At 32.1% G+C, this 24,537-nt stretch overlaps 1 protein-coding gene across 1 annotated transcript in view; it reads right to left on the bottom strand.

Annotated features, from left to right (window-relative positions):
- STXBP5L (syntaxin binding protein 5L) overlaps nucleotides 1-24,537 on the bottom strand; it is a 420,610-nt gene that overhangs the window by 258,664 nt on the left and 137,409 nt on the right. The window contains 3 exon segments of the mRNA XM_074301345.1: nucleotides 2,864-2,964; nucleotides 6,561-6,599; nucleotides 6,601-6,643. Coding sequence (XP_074157446.1) covers nucleotides 2,864-2,964; nucleotides 6,561-6,599; nucleotides 6,601-6,643 — 183 coding nt within the window.

Below are 24,537 nucleotides of genomic sequence, written 5' to 3'. Positions count from 1 at the left end.
AACAGGGAGTCTTAACTTGGGGATTATTCACTTGTTTTCTCCCCCAGATATTTTGATAACTATGTGTATATATATATATATATATATATATATATTCATAATATGGTTTCTTTTGTAATTGTATGCATTTTCTTTTATGAATTTATAAACATTCTTCTATGAAGGATATCTTGACTTTATCATTTCTGCCAAAAGAGTCCATGACATAAAAAAAGGTTAAAATTATTTTCCTAAACTATGTGGTAAAAACTACAAGAATTCTACTAGTTTACATAAGTTCACAGTAAAAGAAAATGAACATGGGGAAAAGGAGTTGGAGAAGATTCAGAAAAATGTGGTATTTGATTATAGTTTTAAAAGATTAATATAATTTGAAGAGAAGAGAGGAGAAAGGATTTCAAATAGGAAAAAAGTACAATACTATATAAACCAATATAATAAGCACATCAGCTTAGATAGAGGAAAATAGGTGTTAAAGAGTAATTGAAAAACATTATATATATATATATATATATATATATATATAATCTTTATAAAATATGTATCTAGGATATCATGGGTATCTAGGGTATAAGGTATAGGATACATGTGTATCTAGGGTAAATTTGATGAAAGTATGAGAAGGAAACAAGTAGGCTTTTGTGAATGGTTTTCTACAGTAGGTTACATCTCCATAGGTACAGAACTGATTGAAATCCAGAAAGAACATAAGATTATATCCATTGCATTTACTGTATATTTAATTTATTTTGAGGATTTCACTCTGCAGAGATAATTATAGCCTTAAGACAAGCCTTAAAATGGCATCTCCTTGTATATGTTAAGATCATGTAACATTCTTTGCTAGAAGCAATTAGAGATATTTTTTCAACAATTCTATAATGATCAACAAAAGCCTAAGCAATAAAACAAACAAGCTAGCCATAGATATTCTATACACTCATAAAAGATGTCTTGTACAGAATCCAAACAGCAAAGAGAATCTCTAGAGATAGTGAAGTCCTAGAGATGCTCCTGCTTTTGGATGACTAGTACTAATTGCATGAGATACTCAAAAGAGACTGGCCTAAGAATCTATAGAAGACAATTTTCCTGATTTGATACACCGTAGGATGAGTAGTACATTAAACAGTACATAAATAGATAATAGATACATACACGTGCACACATATAATTTGTTGTTTTGGTTTTTTTGTTTTTGCAGAGGACATTGAGCTTGGTACAGATATTAATAGGAAAAAGACAGTGGATTATACCACATTTGGAAACCATATAGCACATTCAATGAATAAGACACAAAACATACCTTTTTAATGTCAGTATTTTTCAGTGTTGCTATAGATCTGAATCATGGAACATTAATTCTAAAGAATTAAAATTTCAGGGGATTTAAAAGACAAACACAAATCCCTGGGGCACTTCTTTGAATGTCTCTCTCTCTCCATTGGGATATAAAACTAGTAATTCCCACTTTGTGGATGCAATCATTTAACTAGATTTAAATCCACCTAACTATATCACTGGGACAGCTAAGTAACTCTGGATAGAGCACTAGTTCTGTAGTCTGGAGGGCCTGAGTTTAAATCTGGTCTCAGACACTACCAGTTTGATCCTTGAAAAATTGGTCAACCCTGTTTGCCTCAGTTTCCTTATCTGTAAAATGAGCTGTAGAAGAAAATGGCAAAATCATTCTCATATGCTGCCAAGAAAACTCCAAATGATGTCACCAAGGATCAGACATAACTGGTCAACAAAACAACAATAACTATTCCATAACAAGAAGGTTGTCTGTCTCTTTACAAATATAATAGAATTGGAGATACTGTCTAAATGTTTCCTAAGATGAAATATATCACTTTAATGATGATAACTCACATTTATGTTACTTTCTAACTTAAAGATTGTTGCCTTTTCACAATTTGCAAAGAGTACCAAGATAATAACATTACCTTTACTGGGAATAAGAGGACTGTATAAGGTAACTGATTTGCTCAAGGCTACACAGCCAATCAAAAGGAGCCAAAACTCAAATCCAATTCTGTTCACATCAAGACCAGAACTTTTTCTAGTGCACCATAAAACTCCATTTCCCAGATGATTTCCATACTCATAAGAGGCTAAAAAAGGGATGATTTCTACCAAATGGTAATACAGAATCATAGAAAGAACTGTAGAATAAGACTCAAGAGACCTGAATTCGAGTTTTACCTTTACTACTTATTTAGATGTCATTTTACAGAGTAGTAATCTCAGATATTCTTTAATGTTGAATTTTAATTGAAAGTCCTATTGCACTGATAACAATTACTATAACAATTACTATATAACAATAACAATTACTAACTAGTTTAGGTGGAAATCATTTCTTAATGTCCATCTTCTCACCACTTTGGTAACATTTAACATAGGTTAAAGTTAGGTAAAAATGTCAATATTATTGTAGATTTCAGGGCACATGCCAAAAAACTGAATTCAACTAATAGTTTTGGTTATAAATAATTTGGATCAATACTAAGATAATCTTTTTATAAAGAGTCACATAAAGCATTCCAGTACTCCCAGCTCATAAATAGCTCTTTCCACTAAGGGAATTCCAATTAATGGGATTAATATTTGAAGTAGTGACAAGAATAAGAGTCTGAAGATTCAAATGAACCAAATCATGCACCTTGTGATGGACTTTCAGGAAGATATGGACAAGAAAGTTACACAGAATAGCAAATAGATGAACTAAGATATGAACCACTGAAGAGTACCTATATTTCATTTTTCAAAGACCTACAAAAAGGTTGGCCTGAAGTTTGTTTCTAAATAATTTCTGATATGGACTAAGAAATATCTGTAATTGTTCATGTATCCTTACCGTTCTCGGTTAAATTTAAGAGAATGTAGAATGGCTGGCCGTTTTTGCCTAAGGTTCCATAAATGAAGTGTTTCATCTGAACTTGCACTGACCAAAGCACCCTGCATCAAAAAAGAAGATATAGAATAATGGTGAATAATCAACTAACATTTAAGGTTTATCAAACAACATAAACTAACATATGATTTACTGAATTTTTTACTTTTTAGTCAGTAATATCATTCTGTCAACATGGTCTTTTAAGACATATGGAGTAGGATAAAAATAAAAATTAATTATAATTATTAAGAATAATAATAGCTGGAATTGACACAGTGCTGTGATGTTTTCAGGGTACTTTTCATTTGGTCCTGAAGTTACTACAGACATTATTCACATTTTACAGCTGAAGAACTGGAAAAATTAAGTGATTTGTATAAGGTCACATAGCGTCAAAAGTAGAATTTGAACAAAGGTTTTTACATTAGACATTTTCCTACTGTTTCATGTTAATGTACAAATAATGGAGGTAGCACAATTGCTATCCTCTGCACTGCTTGCATTATATCTGGAATATAGTTAGATACAGTTCTGAAAGGTGACATTTGAAGAGGGTCATTGACAAGTTGACATGGTCCTATTTTGCTGTAATAAGCATGGAGAATAAAACTGAAATTCTCATAAATAAACCAAACCAGTGATTATGCAGTAGACAGGATTGAATGTATCTCCCAATAAACTGACACTAAGTTAGTTTAAACCCAACTAAGACCACACATTAATAAATAGGAGGAAAAAAGATTGCATCTTTCTTTCTGTTAAAATTCTTGTTGGATATAGTGATATATGTCTATAATCCCTGCTGCTGAGGATGCTGATACTGGCAGTTTACTTGAGCTCAAGTTTACAAGAACACTGAGTTGCAGTGGAGCTAAAGATGATATGATGCTCATGCTAAGTTTAGCACCTATATGGTGAATCCCTAGGACTGAGTGCAGGAGGGAGCATCACTTATTTGGCTCACATCAGAAAGGGAACGGTCAAAGTTTTCAGACCAGTTAAGAGTGAGATTGGATGCCACTGTTCATACAACCTAGATGAGATAAGAAGAACCATTCTCAAAATTAAAAAAAAATTATTAGCAGTGCTATTTCTCAAAAAAGAAAAGAATAAATTTAATCTGTTTTAAAAACTTTTTGTTTTATGTTTTCTATCTTACTATTTATTATATTATTTAACTATTGTTAACTATGTAACTATTACATATTACTATTAATAATATATACTATATATATTATATACTATTATATTATAATGCTATTGCATTAACTATGTAACTATTAAAACTACAATTAAACTAATTTATACTAACTATTTAAATACAATTTTTAAAACTGAAGTAATAAAGACAAGATTAAATTCTTTATTAGAATTTATTACTGACAGTTATATGTCTTTTTGCTGTAACATAAGAAACTTCAACATGTTTCACTATTTTTTACAATCCAAGGAACGCCTATTCAAATTATGGGGAAAGGATGTATGTTTCAAAACATAATTAAAGTACTCTATTCTTTATAGATTTATATGTAGATTTAAATATATATTTCTATATTTATGGCACATATATTTAATATATGAAATATATTTAAATCAATAAAGAAAACTATATGTAAAGAGAAATTTAAATATATAGACATTTAATTATATATATGTATACATGTATGTATGTATGTATGTGTGGGAATATATATATGTATATGCCCTTTTCCAGTGGTTCCTCCAATGGGACAGTGGCAGTAGAGCCAGAGAACTTGTCTCTGAAACTGCCTATATGACCTTAGACAAGTCACTTAAACTTTTTGAGCCCTAATTTATTCATTTGTAAAAATGACAAGGCTGTACTAGATGATTTCTGGTATCTCCTAATTCTAGATTTATGACCCTCTGATTCTAAGTACAGTTTAATGAAAGAATTCTTAAGAAAACAATTTTTACATGTCTAACATTGAGTCATTTTTGCCTGTGGAATATCAAAGGATGTGACTCTTAGGTTTTGATTACAAATAAGTGAGAGACATTTTTATGACAAGACCTACATTCAAATTCCATTTCTGACACTAACAATCTGTGTCAATGGGAAATAATCAACAGCACTTGACTGTATAAGCAGCAACAGGAGCTTACTAAGATAATAGTAGAGGGAAGCAGCATCAATATGATCAGCAAAGGGTCAAGCTGCATTTCAGAAACAGGACTATCTTCCAGAAACTAGTTAATGCCTTACTAGACAAACTGGGACTGTTCAGAATTAAAAATAGTTTTCTATTGTTAGCAGGAAGGATTAGAACAAAACATGGATTACAGTAGGCTTAGTAAAAATGACCTCCCAGTCAAATTAAGAAAGATATTGATAACATATGTGAGTGAATCACTCTGGGAGTCAGAAAAGGAACCCTGTGATTTATTGCTTTGTGACATAGATGTGGTTGTCACCTTCATGTAACATGAATGTGACTTACATGAAGGACTCTTTTGCTTTGGCAAGTCAGTATGTGCAAGCATAGTCCTTACTGACAGAGTTAAAATTATTGATTAAATGAAAATTTGCACTTTTTTTTTAATATCCAAAATGAATGAAATGACCATATGGCCACTGGATGATTTGGAAAAGGCATTGAATAAGTGGACAAAATTAGAGCTCTCACACCAAAAGAAGGTGCTCAAGAAATCATTTTAATGTAATTCATATAAATAAAAGACAATGCAGCAGCAGGGGAATCCAACACAGAAATCACGGAATCAAAGAATAAGTATACCAGAAGAGACCTTGGAAGTCATTTGGTTCATTTTCCTATCTCAGAAAAGAATGCACATTATATTATCAAGTTTGATTGAATAATTTCAGTGGTAGGAAACTTACTATTTCATAAGGTACCACATTCCATTTTGATTTGCTCTACCTAGTCAAAATTTATTTTTTACATTACATTGAAGTTTGGTCGTAGACATATCCTAGGTCCCTCTAGAATTACAAAAATATGTTTCTCCATGATCATCTATCAAATATTAAAATGTGGTTATGATGACACTCAGTCTTCTCAAGGTTAAACATCCCTCTTCTTTCAACTGTTGATATTGCTGAAACCACTTATCATTTGCTTAGAGAAGTCAGTGATTTTTGTTTCTTGTCTGGCATTGATTTAGCAATGGTAACCTGAGCCCATTAATAAAAGGACATTCATTTTTTATGACATCTATGAAAATATAAACATTGAAATGCACAGATTCAGAAATATATGGATATACAGATTCAAAAAAGGAAGCTATGGAGATTCTTAAAAGGTAATTGATTTCTTAGGTAGATGAGAGATTAAACAGTTTAAGAGAATATGAGAGCTAGATGATAAACTACCAATAGGTTAGAGACAACAAATGAACCAACTCCTATGTAACTACTTTCTATGTATGCTTCTTAAATGTCTGGATCTAAACATTAAATTAAATGTTCATCAATGAAAACTTCAGTTTCTTAGATTCTATTTATCTTAAAATATAAAGAGTTAATTAACTAACATAAAGGCACCTGGCTTTATGCACAATACACATTCCTGAAAATGTTAAGAAAAGCTTTTTTTTTTCCAAAAAAATCATTTAGAACTAACTAGATAATGTAAATTTGGACAAAGTTATATACTTACAGTCAACAAATTCTTACCTCATTTATTAAAAACTGAAGCTGCAGTACTGCTGCACCCACTTTCATGTTGGCAATAACAATCAACACCAGGCCTGCCCAATCTGTTATAGTCAAAGTTAAGGATTCTGAAAATTATAAGTAAGATCAATAAAAATTTATAAAACAATCTATTCTGTAATTAATTAATTTTTATTTTAAAAATATTCTAATTTTTATTAAAAAAAACAAACAAAACATCAACTTTCATTTGTTCTAGTTAAATTACATGCTTGATGAGTAAATATAATGAGAGATTTGAGTAGCACAGTCTATCTACTTCAATTTTCTTTTAGTGAATATCTTCTAAAAATATTTCAGTTTATCCTAGCAATCTACAATAAATTTCAATTTGAGATTAATAGGAGGGGAGGTAAAGATTATGCAATTGGAATTTAAATGAATACCAATTTCAGAACATGAAATTGAACTTCCCCTGTATGAACTCCCAAAGAAATGTTTAATAACAAATAAGACCTAGTGGATTTACAAGTGAATCAAACTTCAAAGAACAGTAGGTCCTAATATTACATAAACTGAAAAAAAAAAAAAAAACAAAACCAAAAAAAACCAGGAAATGGGATCCTACCCAATTCTTTCTACGGTACTGTCTTAAAACCTAAACCAGGAAGAAAAAAATCAGAAAAAGAAAACTACAAGCTAATATCTAATGAATGTTGATGAAAAAATTTTAAATAAAGTTTCAACAAAGAGACTACAAAGACATATCAAACAATTATACACTATGCCCAGTAGTATTTGTACCAATAACACAAAATTGGTGTAGTATTAGGAAAACTATAAACAAAATAGATTATAATAATAAAATATCAATATCACAGGATTATATCAACAATAAAAAAACTTCTAATATATCACCCAGTTCCTTTAAAAAGCACTAAGAATTGTGGGAATAAATGGATATTCCTTAATATGGTAAATCATTATCTATATAAAACCGAGGCTAGGAATTGCATGTAACACAGAAGAACCAGAGGCCTTTCCAATCAAGTGGGGGGGGAAACTAAGATAGTATTTATAAATATTGTTATTTAATAAAGTGATAGAAATGTTAGCTGTAGTAATAAAATAAGAAAAAAAATCCCAGGAAATTATCAAAGAAAAAAAAAGAAATAAAATTATTGCTTTTGCAGAGATTATGAATATAAAGTCAATTAAATAAATTAATTGAAAATAACTCTAGCATTAGAAGAGAATATAAAATAAACTCACACAAACCATTACCATATATAACCAACAAAATGCAACAGGAAAAGACAGTGAAATTCCTTTCAAAACAATTACAGAATGTATAAGATAGTAAGGCATCCATCTACCAAGACACACATAGGAATTATACAAATACAATATCATTTTTTCTGAAATAAAGACAAATAAGTGGAGAAATAGGTGGCTTATAGGTGGAGCATGTCAAAATTATAAAAAATTACAAAATTACTCAAGTTAATTTTCTTATGTGTAATTATATTATGTATAATATTATAATATATATTTTTATAGAACTTAATTTAAAAATCACATGAGAGATATTGAGGAAAAACTTTAAAAAATATATAAAAGCCATCAAGAAAACAAGAAGATTATGGGAGAAAAGTTATGCAACTAGAAAAGGAGATAGAGCCTTAAAGATGAAAATAACCCTTTGAAAATTGGAATTGGGTAAGGGAAAGCCAAGTGAAGCTTTAAGAGACCAAGAAATAAAAAAACAGAATATAAATAATGAAAAAAATAGAAAAGAATATGAAACACAAGAAAAACAACAGATCTGGAGAACAGATCAAGAAAAGAAAATATAAGAATAATTAGACTACATGAAAGCTATGACCAAAAAAAAAAAAAGAGAGACAGAGAGAGAGAGAGAGAGAGAGAATCTTGACACAATAATGCAAGAAATAATAAAAAAAAATTATTCTGGAGTGATAGAAGATGAGGAGAAAATAGACATTTAAAAAATCTCCCTATTACCACCTTAAAGAGATCCTTTGTGGAAAACACAGATATATTGTTGCTAAATTTCAAATCCTCCAAATCAAAGAGAAAATTTTCCAATAAACACGAAAAAAAAATTCAAATATGCTGGAGCTACAATTAGAATTGTACAAGAATTGTACATTATCAGCAGCCACAATAAAAGACCACAAGTCGTGGATTTATATATACCAGCAAGCAAAAGAACTAGGACTATGAACAAAAATATCATATCCAACAAAATTATCCATTATATTGAATGAAAAAAAAAAAGGACATTCATTTAAATCTTGCAGATTTTCAGGACTTTCAATCAAATCTGAAGGCAATAGAAAATGTAACATATATGAAGCGATATCCTATATTAATTTCAAGGAACTTAACATGAACAAATTGTTTATGGTTTTTAATGGAAATGCATACTGTATGTTTAAGATTGGCATCAATACTTAAGTAGCTCAAAAGAAAGATTTATACAAATGAGGTGCAGAGGAAGAATATACACAAAAATATTAAAGGGAGGAGGAAGGTTTGTTATTCTAAAAACTTACAATGGGAATGGGTTAAATAGTCAACATTAGGTATAGCACCCTCCAAAATCTATAAAGAAATAAGGGTAGAGTAATGGGTGGAGAGAGAAGGAAAGGGTAGGAGAAGAAGACAAAGGAAGAATCTATGAATGGGAGGAGATTAAGCAATAGCAAAGCAAGTTAAGGTGGAGACTTAAAGTAGAAGAGTTATCAGGTATAAGAAAGAAGAGATATATAAAAATAGTACAACAAGGAGCAGGAATTAAATTTATTAGAAAAAAAATTAGCTAGTAATCATTGATTTTAGACAAAGCCAAACTTAAAAATTCAAGCAAGAGAGAAATCTACATTATATATCAGCAATACTAATATTGTTTTAGATACATGTTTACATATGGGTAGATGCATATCTACATATATATATGTATGTTTCTGAATATATGTAGATATGTATTCATGTTACTCTATATGTGTGCATATAGATATATGTATATGTGTATGACTGTGGATAGATCTGAATGTATGTGTGTGTGTGTGTGTGTGTGTATATATATATATATATATATATATATATATATATATATATTTGTGTGTATACCAATATGTGTATATATATATCTCTTAAGTGTTCTGTGCTTAACAATAGCCTACTTGAAGAAGGTGGAGGAGTGATGAAAGGGAACAAAAAAGAATAATGTAAAAAAAACCTACAAAGCAGAGAACAAAGTAGAACATTACTTCCACTCCTATTATAAATCCTTTCTTAAACTGGAAATTTATAGTTATATATTTTGAATACTCCCTGATGTTCTGCTAGGCACATGACAATGTTCTGTTTTGTTGTTTTATTTTTCTTTTCTGTCTTTCTTTTTTCTATTCTTTTATTTTTAAATAAAAGGAAAAATAGAAAAAAAAAAGGTTGGGAGCTAGATGAGATAATTTCTAATATACCTTCTAATCTAAGCTGATGATGTTATGAAGATATTAAATAAGGAAATATCTCTCTATTTGTTAACCATCTTATAATAGGCTAACCTAACTATTCAGAGAACCTCAATCTAAAAAAGAAATTTACATGTGGACAACAGTATGACAGTATCACTTAGTAGTAATCTAGTATCAATTTTTCTATATTTTACTAAAAAGTCTTTGTCATTGATGACAAAATTTCATTGTCCATTCTTTACCAGTCACTTAGATCGATCATGGTATTCTACTAATGCATTTTAAAATAAAAACTGAATTTACAATTGAATATATGACCCATGTCTCCTCACTACGTCAATGACCACAATCTCATAAGACTTAAGTAGAATAAACTAAATACGGAAAAATTACGGTAAAATATAGTTTTTGTAAAGACTTTAAAAATATAATTCTAGGATCTTTAAAGCAATTTTATAAAGCAGCAATTTATTAATCAATTTAATATATATTTTCAAGTGCTAATAATTTGTACTTTATGCTTTTGAAATGTGAGTGCAATCTCTATAATTATTTTAAAGAAATATTCATATGAATCTTAAGGTATAAGATCTCTATTCCATAGAAAAGCCTATAATTTATCTTTCAGCTCTTTAGATAAGTTCCCTGGGTAAGAATTTAACAGTTTAAATCTGAAGTTAGGGAATGATAATTAAAAAAAAAAACTGTTAATACACTAACTAGATATATTTTTCTGTGATAAGAATTAAATGTAATGAACATAGACAAAATTAATCTACTATTAGCTTGATTTCCCAATTTCTGTGTCAAAAGTTCTGTTAGGAAAGCAGCTTTCTGTAATTCTGTCTAGGAATGGAATAATTTATCTTCCTCATGGCAAGGGCAATTGTAGACACATCTTATCCCACACTGGGAAGTCACACAGGCAAAATGGAAATGAGAAAATCAGGTTCTCACAGAACTGAATGGAATTAACTAATTTATCCATTGTAACTATATATGACTCATTTACTATTACCCATTTATCAGTGTTTCTCAAACTTTTCTCTCCCAACCTTCTTGCCTATTTAATTTATTTGACATGTTTAATTTTTTATTGTAAACTATGCTGTATCTTATACTCTTTCTTTTTCATTTCTAAAAATGAGCCAATAAACATTATAACCTGAGGACTTATATTTATTGTACATTTTCACCAAAACCAAGCAAAAAATTCTTTGCCTTTATTTTATTCATGCCTTAAATAAAAGCCAAGGAAATCAGCCCAAATAGTAACATCTTTGAAAAAATCAGATAAAAGGAATAATAAAAAGGTTTTTGTTTTTTTTTAAATAAAAGGCATGCAATCTTTATCATATCTAATTTCAAGAAAATTCTGAAGGCATGCTAGAATTTAAAAACACTTTTGACCTAATCTCTACCAACAATGCTGAGGTCATCACTAAGATTCATATGGGATGATTTAAAAAAAACAAACCAATATAACCATCTCAGAAAAACCTTTCGCCAAGTCAAAACCAATTATGACTAAGATTTATTTCAACTCATAATCTGAGCATACCATGGATAATGTCATTACATTAATAATTCCCTGATAATAATAATTATTTTTTAATTCCCTGAATTCCCTTTTCTGACTATATCCATCCCAATTCTTATCTATCCACTTTCTTCTACTCCTTCATTTCAATTGAATATGTTGTTCACTCTCATCATGGTAGGACTCACAGCCTGATGGAGGCACAAAAATGAGTCAAAGGAAGTTTGCAAGAAACTGCTTAAGATTGTCTCAGCATAAAAGCACTAGGCAGCAATGGGGAACATAAACAGCCTCGATAAGAGATAGGAGCATTAGAAAAATCATTCTGAGTAAAGCAAATAAACAATTCTTGGTAACATTCTACATTTTTACTTTAGTACAGAATTTCTTAATCCCAGATCCTTGCTCAATCTTTTTATTATTCATTTTAGCCTCTTGAATTATGGCCCTCTGCAGTCACTTGGGTAGCAAACTAGCTTTCTTTTGGGGGTTTATGTTTACTCCTCTCCTAATTCAAAACCCACCTCCTTTGCCCTACATTAACTATAAGAGAGATATGGCTAACCACCATTGTGTGTTGACCTTAGGCCTCAGAAGAGATGTGACAATTGCTACCTTTTAATCTCTTTACCCCTCCTTATTTTTCCAATTTATCAGTTCACTTCTTGTTTCATTTGTCTCCATATCTACCTCAGCCTCCATGGTCAATAACTTTAATGATGCTCCCAATTAGCATCCTAGAATTATTCGCCCCCTTGATTTCTGTCACAGTCATCTTGCAAATCCTCATTTCTGGGTAATGTCACTAATAATTTTTCAACACTTCCTCGCTGCCAAACCTTAATGAAAGAAAAAAAAAAAAAAAAAGAGAAACCAATATTGACTAGGACCCTTACAAAATCATGCTGACTTCTCAATGTTTTTCTAAATCATCAAATTGAATAGTATAAACCTTTCTCTATCTCTATGCTTCCTGAAGTAATCCTCACCATTGATGAGACTCTATTCCATTGCCCCATGTCTTCTGGGACACTGCATTATCTGAAACTTCCTATGATTTCCCCTAATCTTTCTGTATATCTTCTCCTAATCCTCTTCCTCTAATCCCTTGACTTCAAGCCTAAAGATTCTGACTTTAGTTTTTGTCTCAATAAATTTAATCAATAAAAATACATCTATTAAACGCTATACCACACCATCTTTTTTAATGGGATAAAAGGAGAAAATGTATGTAAAGCAAATAATGATGATCATAAGTATAAAACATGAATCTGCAGTACCCCTGAGTGTCAAAATCAGCCCAAAATGTAATTGGGAAATATTTAAGCAAAAAAAAAATGCAATAAAAGTCAATTAATGGCAATATGTGGTTTTCTAAATAAATATATTACCATAGAGATCCATCTGTTCAGTTTAATGACCCTGTCTCTGAGTGTGATATCACTCATGGCAATGACAAAAATAATGATTATGATGATGATGGTGATGGTGATGTTTAAATGTAGAGGCCAGAAGAATGGGAAAGACTAGAAATGACAAATTGAGGAGGAGGGAGGGAGGATGAGTATAAAAGCTAGGCAGGTATATTAGATGTTATGAAGGACATAGGTACAAAGCTCAGACTGTTGAGAAGTTGCGTAACTAAATAAACACATAGACAATAAGGCATCATTAAGTTGACTAATATTTCTTGAAGTTTATATTACTCTAATAACTTTGGTTAAAGTAAATTCTGTTATCAAGTATGCATGATGGAGAAATAGTATATTCTGGTTAATTAAGCATTATAATTTACAGGTTACCAAATTATATCCATTTATAAGGAATTAATTATGATAAGACATATTTAATTATGAACAAATTTTTTCTTGAGTAATGCAGAAGGAAATCAGAACCTTAAATCTAGGATATCATTTTAGATATGATTTTATTGTTTTGTTACAGATATATAAAATATAAGCTTGCTGTTTAATAGAAATTCTGGTTAACAGAATGGAATAATCAAGAATCAAATATATAACTTCTGATATAGTTTATGTAGCTACAAATATTTACATTAATATCTATTTGCCATACTAGAAAATAAGTCTACAAGTTTAATTGGGCACATCTTATCCACAAAATAATTTTGTGCCTCCTTTCCCCACCTTTCACCTTCTTCTACTCTCCAAATGGTATCACAAGGAAGTGGAGAAGCTCCATTTATTAAGGTCTAAGCAGGCATAAGTTTCAAGAGTTTCATCATGTGTAAAATTAAAGCATTGGATAAAATGACCTCTAAGATCACATTTAGTTCTTCACACTATGATTCTGCCTCTAGCACTTTATTATAATTTTATGGGCATCTCTACTAAAATTTCAATCTGAATTTCCTCTTGGATATTTCATTATTGCCACAAATAGCCTTATAAAAAAACCAAATTCACCATTTCTCCTATCCTTGAGCCACTTGCCAAATCACATCTCCCAATTTCACTGCTTTGGGCCATTTTACCATCATTTTCTAGGCTTGAAAATTTAAAGTTATCTTTGATATATCCCTCTTATTCCAAATTCCTATACATACTCTCTCCCCAATGCCTCTCCCATTGGATGCTTTCCCCCTATTCTTTATTTTTCTTTCTTTTTTAAATTAAAGCTTTTTATTTACAAAACATATGCATGGGTAACTGTTGTGATTATGGGAATCACCTGCAAGTGGCTCCTGGAGGTCTAACTCAGATCTGTAGAATGACTTTCTTCATGTGAGAGGATGATGATGATATAAGGAGACTGAGAGGCATCTGCTTTGTCTAATCTCTCTCCTGAGAAGCAGTTACATGGTCTGACCGCTCTCCTCTTCTCTCTTTTCTCCAATTTATTTCATTCCCAATCCACAAGGAACATCTGTGAGGGCTGCCTTGTAACTCCTTCAAGTTTATGATTCACAGCAGCGGAGAGTTTTGGAGAATTGACCTGCCCTTCACTTAGGCATGGTCCTTAACAATTCCACATTTTTTTATTTTATGGAAACGCAATAATTTCCCCCCCTTCCCCATAGCATAGTAAGTATATGCCTTAGCTGTTATCTGAGTCCACATGCTAAGGTATCTGAATACACATGCTAGAGAGTGCAAGCAGCACTATAGCAAATGTTGAAGCTTGTGAGATATCATAGAGGCAAACTATCAAATGGAGAAGAGGACTATAGTTAGAACAGGCATTTTAATCTCTCATCAATCTCCTGGCTCAGCCTTTTGATGTGTTGGCCCATTTAATTACCCTGACTAAAAAAGTCTTATTGGGTCTCTTCTCCCTTTTCTTCTCCACAGGTTACTGAAGGAACTCAGGGAGGATCCTACTCACGGACAGCTCTCAGGTGCTACTGCTTCTTTATTTCTTATGCTTCATATGATTTGTGCCCCCCATTCAGATGCCATATGTTATGATATGGGAGCTACCTGCCAGTGGCTGTTGCATGTCTAACTCAGACCTGTAGAATGGATCTTTTCACGTGAGAAGATGATGATGATGATGATACAAGGAGACTGAGAGGCAGTTGCGTTCTCTGATCTCTCTCCTGAGAGGTGGTTATGTTGTCTGACCTTCCTCTTCTTGCCTCCAATTTCATTTCATTCCCAATTTCACAAGGAAAACTTGTGAAGGCTGCTTTGCAACTTCTTCAAATTTATGATTCACAGCTGTAAAGGCTCTTGGAGAACTGACCTGTCTCTTCACCTAGGCATTGTCCTTAACAAGTAATTTTTCAACATTTGACCCTTGCAAAACCTTTTGTTGCAAATTTTCCCCTCCTTCCCTCACTCCCCTAGCTGGCTGGTAGTCCATTACATGTTAAATATGTTAAAATACATGTTGAATCCAATATATGTATAATATTTATACAGTTATCTTGCTGAACAAAAAAATCAGATCAAGGAAGAAAAAGAAAACAAAATGCAAGCAAATAACAACAGAGAGAATGATAATGCTATGTTGTAGTCCACTGTTCTCTGAGTGTAGATGGCTCGCTTCATTACTGAACAAGTGGAACTGGTTTGAATCATCTCACTGTTGAAGAGAGCCACGTCCACCAAAATTGATCATTGTATAGTCTTGTTGTTGCCATGTATAATGATTTCCTAGTTCTGCTCATTTCTCTTAAGCATCAGTTATGTAGGTCTCTCCAAGCCTCTGTGAAATCATCCTGATGGTTGTTTCTTACGGAACAATAATATCCATAACATTCATATAACATAATTTATTCAGCATTCTCCAATTGATGGGCATCCACTTAGTTTCCATTTTCTTGCCACTACAGAAAGGGCCGCTACAAACATTTTTGCACATGTGGACCCCTTTCCCTCCTTTAAGATATCTTTTGGGATATAATCCCAGTGGAAACACTGCTAGATCAAAGGGTATGTACAGTTTGATAACTTATTGGGCATAGTTCCAAATTGCTCTCCAGAATGGTTGGCTCCACCCACAGTTCCACTAATAATGTATTAATGTCCCAGTTTTTCCCACATCCCCTCCCACATTGGTCATTATCATTTCCTGTCATCTTAGCCAATCTGACAGGTATGTAGTGGTATCTCAGAGTTGTATTAATTTGTATTTCTCTGATCAATGGTGATTTGGAGCACCTTTTCATGTGACTACAAATAGTTTCAATTTCTTCATCTGAAAATTATCTGTTCATGTCCTTTGACCATTTATCAATTGGAGAATGGCTTGAACTATTATAAATTTGAGCCAATTCTCTATATATTTTAAAATGAGGCCTTTATCAGATCCTTTGGATATAAAAATGTTTTTCCAGTTTATTGCTTCCCTTCTGATATTCTCTGCATTAGTTTTGTTTGTACAAAAGTGTTTTACTTAATATAATAAAAATTATCTATTTTGTGATCAACAGTAATCTCTACTTCTTTGGTCACAAATTCCTTCGTCCTCCACAGGTCTGAGAGGTAAACTATCCTATGTTCTTCTAATTTGTTTATAATCTCATTCTTTATGTCTAGATCATTTACCCATTTTAACTTTATCTTGGCATATGGTGTTAAGTGTAAGTCTATGCTTAGTTTATGCTTCCTCAGAATGACTGATCTTTAAAAATCCTAGTTAAAACTAAGAGACACAGGTGATGTGTTCAAAACCATTAGTTCATAACTAATTAAAGGCAAGAGCTTCAAATTTGCAAGATAGATAAGAAATGATTAGTGAAAAAAGACAAACAGACTAAGTCTGTTTAGAAAAGATTGGAGAAAATGTATTCCTAAAAAAGGAATGAATGAACAAAACATTTATTATAGATTTGCTTTGTGTTAAACACAATGCTACAAATAGAAAAAGTTTCATTCTCTCTAGAAACCTGAAGATCTTGAAGAGAAGGGAGAAGGCCACCATCTTCCCATTTTTTAAAATTAAAAGATTGTTGTGGGCCAGAACTCTGAAACAAAGATTCTTATAAGGTGTTAAGTCAGTGGAATTGAGAAAGACAATGATTATCTAGTTTAGCATGGTGCTTAATAGTTCTCTAAGTTCAGTATGATTGGTTTAATCTTACAAGTAATGATTTCCTAGTGATATAATGATTGGTTTATACTCAGTGTGGAGCATAAACTGAGACTCGGACTCAGAGCCAGAGAACACAGAAAACTGGAGGTGGGAGCTTAAGCTCTCAAAGCCAAGGAGAAAGATTCCATCTTCATCAGTCTCGTGGTGGCTGGCCTGGCCTCCTGTACTTCTCCACTGAAACCAAGTCTGAAGGACCACCAGAAAGCTAACTGAAGCCTCAGGTAAGGAAACTATATTGTAAAGGAGATAATAAAGGCCAGGCAAGGAGACAAGACTTTAAGGGAGAAAATAAAGAATTTGGACTTTAACACCTGGAAATAGCAATGGTGATTAATCTGCTGAAAAGAAGGCTGCCCCAAAGACCTCCAAGAAAACCAAACAAGAACATTACAAAAGACTAGTCATATGTGCTTTTTAAGCAAAATAAATAGAAGGTAAAACATAGCAAGTATAGCAGTGGAGAAGGCCAGTGAAGACAGAGAATTTGAGAATTTGTGTTCTGACTAACCTCTGATAAACCTCAGCAAACTGAAACAGGGGGAGGGACACAGAGTGGGGAATGGGGTCTAACATTATTCTTGAAAGGAATGAAATTTGTAGTCTAGAGTTGTGAGTAGCCCTGTACACATTTTGTCCTCAAAGTTATGTATCCCCAGTGAAATTTTCTATTAAGGATACACCCATATGCTATGATATTGTGTCTATTGATGGGGAAAATATGTGTACTGTGATGTATTGATTATTCCTGTTTTTTATATAAAGAAACTACAATGCATTATTTATTATTGTGCTTATTTTCATTATCATTAAGTAAAAGTTTTATGTTTATGAGTAAATGGTATCCAGCAATTATAAAGATCTAAGACAATTCTGAAGGACTTAAGAAGAAGATATGCTCCTGAATGCAGATTGAAGATATTTTCTCTTTATTTTTCTTGTCTGTTTTCTTTTACAGCATGACTTACATGGAAATGTGTTTTGCATGATTTTACATCTATAACTCATATCAAATTAATTGTCTTCCCCATGAGAAGGGAAAGGGAGTGAGAGAATTTGGAACTCAAAATTTGAAAAAATGTTAAAAATTGTTTTACATATAATTGGGGAAATATAAAATATCAAATTTGAAAAGAAAGAAAACAGCATTTGAAGTGACTGGAAATCACACTAGTGATGACAAAGGATATATGTGCTGGAAGAATTGTACTCCCATTCTCTATACATACAACAGGGTTTTCCCCAAGATTCCAAAGTGTTTGATTATGGTCTTGTGGTGTTTGTCCTTTTGCGGGAATCTAGAGACAGACATGTCCTGTGCAAAGAGTTATACCATAGGGGTCCATACCAGGTAATTTTTGCTAGTGCTGTACTTGCATAAACTGATACAAGATAAAATAAGCAGAATCAGGAGTATAATCTATACAGTGATCACAATAATATATATGAAAATATTATTAAAATGATACTGAATGCTAAGCAATTGTAATGACCAATCTTAGACTAGAAGAGATTAGGAGGCACCTTTCTACTTCTGGGAACATGATGGGAAATTATAGGTGTAGACATTGTCCATATAGACACTGTCTTACAGAATGAATGAGTCAGTTGATTTTGCATTAACTTTTTTCTGCATTTCAAAAGAGGATTCATTTTGTTGGAGGTAGCAGTGTTTGGATATATCTAGAAATGACTTGCAAAAATAGAAGGCACAAATAAAATTAGGGGGGAAAATTTCCCCATTACCTATGAAATGAAGCCCAGTCTCTTCATTATAGTATTTAAGCCTTTCACGATAAGACTCCAGTCTACATTTACAGTTGCATTTCTACTTTCAAATATACATTTATACATCTACATATACATGTTTATATCAGCTATGTTTCAGCCAACTGAAACTTGATGTTCCTCTCAAATGCTCCTTTGTTTACTGCCTGCTATTTCTGCTTTAGCACAAGCTGTATTTTATGCCTTTTTTTCTGTTACTTAAACCCCACAAATCCTTTTAGGCTCAAGTCAAACACTACTATTTCCATAAAGATTTCCCTGATTCCCTCAAGTGAAATCACTTCTACTCCCTCCCTCTTCTAAATTTTCATAACATTCCAAACTACTATTAAGGCACTTATTGTATTTTATATTCCAGTTACTTTGTGTATATATTTTAAGATTACAAAAGTACAAACTTTGAAAAACCAGAAGTTTATCTGAGCCACCTACCTAAATGTCCTGCTTATAGTAAGCCCTGAATAAAATGTTAAATTTAAAAAAATATATTGTAGAAGAGGAAAAGATGAATGTTATTAGCTTTTTACTACTAAATCTAAATCGATTTAAGATATAATTTTACTAAAAATAGTTGTAAAAATAGTAATTGAACTAACATTAAAAGAATATTTTTCTGACCTAAAAATCTTTAATAACTTAAGAAGTTTTAGTAAATTAAATGTTTCTTGCTTTGAAATGTTAATCCAAATTTCTCTTTTAACATATATTGATCTTTTTTTTGTTCCTTTGTTCAAGATTCCTTTAAATATTACCTCAATTTGTCTTAGGGAAGAATATGCCAGATTACATGGAGGTACCATGACAGTCTCCCTCGCCCTCTCCTGCCCACCCACCCCCACCTCTCTCCCTTCCTCCTTCCCTCCCTTCCTCTCTTCCCCTTTCTCCTTTCCTCCCTCCCTACCCTCCTCTTTCTCTCTCCTACAAATGGCTTGGATATTAGACTAATGTTAAATTGAATGAAACTGTTTCTGATAGATGTGTGGAAACAAAGTACTGTATTAACATTTTTTTCTTCAACAGTGAATACACTAAAAAGAAATTCTGGGAAGAAAATTATAAGGGGAAAACAGCAAAGGAAGAAAGAAAAAGTAATAAATTAATTCTATGGTTCCTTCTATATAGCTTTACTCAAATACTTGTATGGAAGATGTAGAATGAATTTCTACATTGCTATAATCAATGATAATATTTTTGCTGTAACTAAAAGCTTATGATTTATTAGCAAATTGCAACAGAAAGTAGAAACATGAGATATTAGAATAAGACACAAGGTTATGCTTAGAATTAACTTTCAAAGTATAAACCGTTTGGCATTTTTGAAGATGTGTCAATAATTTATATGTTGTTCCAACAAGAGGTATATTATCTACTCTTTATGTTCCATTAATAAGAACATCAATTAGGAGAAAGAAATGCTGCATAAGCTTTTTAGATTCTGCTGAAAGTTTTCATTTTACTTCTTAGGAATTTAATAATTCATTATAGTACGCAGCAGTCAAATAACCCATTTAATATTTTTGCCTTTCGATGATTTTTAAGTCATCCTGCTTGCCAAGGTCACTGTCCTCTATCTCATCCAGGTTAAAAACAACCTATTTATTTGGTATGTAAAAGGTGAAATGTGAGGTAGGAAGAGTGCTGAAACTGGGTTCAAATCCCATTTTGGACACCACTAACTGTGTGACCATGAGCAAATTACTTAATCTCTCTAAGCACTAATTTCCTCATCTGCAAATTAGTATTAATAGTACCTTATACTATCTACCTCACAAGATTGTTATAAAGGTCAGATCATATAATATAACGTATATGAAAAGTTAAACTTTAAACGATAACAATATTAGTTACTTCTGTTATCTAAATTTTTAGCACTTGGCTACCACATATTGCAATGTTTTATTGTTATTGAATATAGATATGATTCATAAAAATTAATCTAGAATATACAAATTTTAATTAAATTCTCTGTATACATGTATAGCATATAATGTTTTCTTAACATGCTACTCTGTCTGTGATACATAAAGTTCATACTGATTAGGAAAATTTCTAAGTTGACATTTTCCTTCACTCATTCAACAAATATTTATTGAAAGTCTATTATGTGCAAGATGTTTTACTGACTAAGCAGTAAAAGTTTTAGTTTCAAACTCATAACTGCCAACCTATTAGATATTCCTAGGGAGAACTCAAACAAAAAAATAGAAAGCAATCAGATTGCAGAGGAAGAAAAATCAAGAAAGCAATATCTAGAAACCAAAAGTTAAATAAAAAAAATAAAAATACCCTCTTCCTAGGCATGAGGCTAGAAAACTCAAAATGATATTGGAAGAGAAGAAAAATCATACAAAGTTCATTCACTGACAGAAGAGACACATTCAGACTTTCATATACATGGTGATATTATTGTTAGATGTATTTGTATACCTGCCAAGCTGTATCTAGATCTCTGTACAAATAACCAAATGTCCCTGCACAAGAGAGAACAATCATTTAACACTGCATAAAACCACTAAAACCTTACAAAACCAATAGCTCCCACATAGAAGCATATAAAGTGAAAGTTGGAAAAATCTTTTTTTTTATTTTTTATTTATTTTTTTTAATTTAATTTTTATTTTATTTTATAATTATAACTTTTTTTTGACAGTACATATGCATGGGTAATTTTTTATAACATTATCCCTTGCACTTACTTCTGTTCAGATTTTTTCCCTTCCTCCCCCAACCCCCTCCCCCAGATGGCAGGCAGTCTTATACATGTTAAATATATTACAATCTATTCTAGATACAATATATGTGTGTAGAACCACATTTCTTGTTGCACAGGAAGAATTGGATTCAGAAGGTAAAAATAACAGTTTACACTCATTTCCCAGTGTTCCTTTTCTGGATGTAGCTGATTCTGTCCATCATTAATCAATTGGAATTGGATTAGCTCTTCTCTATGTTGAAGATATCCACTTCCATCAGAATACATCCTCGTACAGTATCATTGTTGAAGTGTATAATGATCTTCTGGTTCTGCTCGTTTCACTCAGCATCAGTTGATGTAAGTCTCTCCAAGCCTCTCTGTATTTCTCCTGTTGGTCATTTCTTATAGAACAATAATATTCCATAACATTCATATACCATAGTTTACCCAACCATTCTCCAATTGATGGACATCCATTCATCTTCCAGCTTCTAGCCACTATGAAAAGGGCTGCCACAAACATTTTGGCACATACAGGTCCCTTTCCCTTCTTTAGTAGTTCCTTGGGGTATAAGCCCAGTAGTAGTATGGCTGGGTCAAAGGGTATGCACATTTTGATAACTTTTTGGGCATAATTCCAGATTGCTCTCCAGAATGGTTGGATTCTTTCACAACTCCACCAACAATGCATCAATGTCCCAGTTTTCCCACAGCCCCTCCAACATTCATCATTATTTGTTCCTGTCATCTTAGCCAATCTGACAGGTGTGTAATGCTATCTCAGAGTTGTCTTAATTTGCATTTCTCTGATCAATAGTGATTTGGAACACTCTTTCATATGAGTGGAAATAGTTTTAATTTCATCATCTGAAAATTGTCTGTTCATATCCTTTGACCATTTATCAATTGGAGAATGGCTTGATTTCTTATAAATTAAAGTCAATTCTCTGTATATTTTGGAGATGAGGCCTTTATCAGAACCTTTAACTGTAAAAATGTTTTCCCAGTTTGTTACTTCCCTTCTAATCTTGTTTGCATTAGTTTTGTTTGTGCAGAAACTTTTTAATTTGGTGTAATCAAAATGTTCTATTTTGTGATCAATAATGGTCTCTGGTTCTCCCTTGGACACAAACTCCTTCCTCCTCCACAAGTCTGAGAGGTAAACCATCCCATGTTCCTCCAATTTATTTATGATTTTGTTCTTTATGCCTAAATCTTGGACCCATTTTGATCTAATCTTAGTATGTGGTGTTAAATGTGGGTCCATGCCTAGTTCTGCCATACTAATTTCCAGTTTTCCCAGCAGTTTTTGTCAAATAATGAATTGTTATCCCAAAATTTGGGATCTTTGGGTTTGTCAAACACTAGATTGCTATTTTTATTCACTGTCTTGCCCTGTGAACCTAACCTATGCCACTGATCAACTAGTCTATTTCTTAGCCAATACCAAATGGTTTTGGTGACTGTTGCTTTATAATATAGCTTTAAATCAGGTACACGTAGACCACCTTCCTCTGACTTTTTTTTCATTAGTTCCCTTGCAATTCTCGACCTTTTATTCTTCCATATGAATTTTGTTGTTATTTTTTCTAGGTCATTAAAATAGTTTCTTGGGAGTCTGATTGGTATAGTACTAAATAAAGAGATTAGTTTTGGGAGTATTGTCATCTTTATTATATTCGCTCGGCCTATCCAAGAACACTGAATGTCTTTCCAATTATTTAAATCTGACTTTATTTTTGTTGCAAGTGTTTTGTAATTTTGCTCATATAATTCCTGACTCTCCTTTGGTAGATATATTCCCAAATATTTTATACTATCGACCGTTATTTTGAATGGAATTTCTCTTTGTATCTCTTGCTGTTGGATTGTGTTGGTAATGTATAAAAAAATGCTGAGGATTTATGTGGATTTATTTTGTATCCTGCGACTTTGCTAAAATTCTGAATTATTTCTAATAGCTTTTTAGCAGAGTCTTTGGGGTTCTCTAAGAATATCATCATGTCATCTGCAAAGAGTGATAGTTTGATTTCCTCATTTCCTACTCTAATTCCTTGAATCTCTTTCTCAGCTCTTATTGCTGAGGCTAGAGTTTCTAGTACTATATTGAAAAGTTATGGTGATAGTGGGCAACCTTGTTTCACTCCTGATCTTACAGGGAAAGGTTCTAGTTTATTGCCATTACATATGATGTTTACTGAAGGTTTTAAATATATGCTTGTTATTATTTTAAGGAATAGTCCATTTATTCCTATACTCTCAAGCGTTTTTAGTAGGAATGGATGTTGGATTTTATCAAATGCTTTTTCTGCATCTATTGAGATGATCATATGGTTTTAATTACTTTGATTATTAATATGGTCAATTATACTAATAGTTTTCCTAATATTAAACCAGCCCTGAATTCCTGGTGTAAATCCCACTTGGTCATAGTATATTATCCTGGGGATGATTTTCTGAAGTTTATTTGCTAATATCTTATTTAAGATTTTAGCATCAATATTCATTAAGGAAATTGGTCTATAGTTTTCTTTCTCAGTTTTCGATCTACCTGGTTTTGGTATCAGTACCATGTCTGTGTCATAGAAGGAATTTGGTAGGACTCCTTCAATCCCTATTTTTTCAAACAGTTTACATAGCATTGGAGTTAGTTGTTCTTTAAATGTTTGGTAGAATTCACATGTAAATCCATCTGGTCAAGATCGCAGCATGGAGGCAGACAGCTGCTTGAGCTCCTCATTTTCTCTCAGAACTTACTTCATGACAAGCCTCAGACTTAATGCTTGACCCAGAAAGAAATCCACAAATAATCACCAAGAGAAGACATCCTTGAAAGTCGCCAGAAAAGGTCTGTGTTTGCTCGGGGGAGGGTCAATCAGACTGGGCGCAGACTGAGGGCAGGCAAGCCAGAGTGAG

This window comes from Sminthopsis crassicaudata, chromosome 3 (genome assembly GCF_048593235.1).
Source record: "Sminthopsis crassicaudata isolate SCR6 chromosome 3, ASM4859323v1, whole genome shotgun sequence".
NCBI lineage: Eukaryota > Metazoa > Chordata > Mammalia > Dasyuromorphia > Dasyuridae > Sminthopsis > Sminthopsis crassicaudata.
Note: the sequence above shows the minus strand (reverse complement) of the source record. Positions and strands in the feature narration are given on the sequence as shown.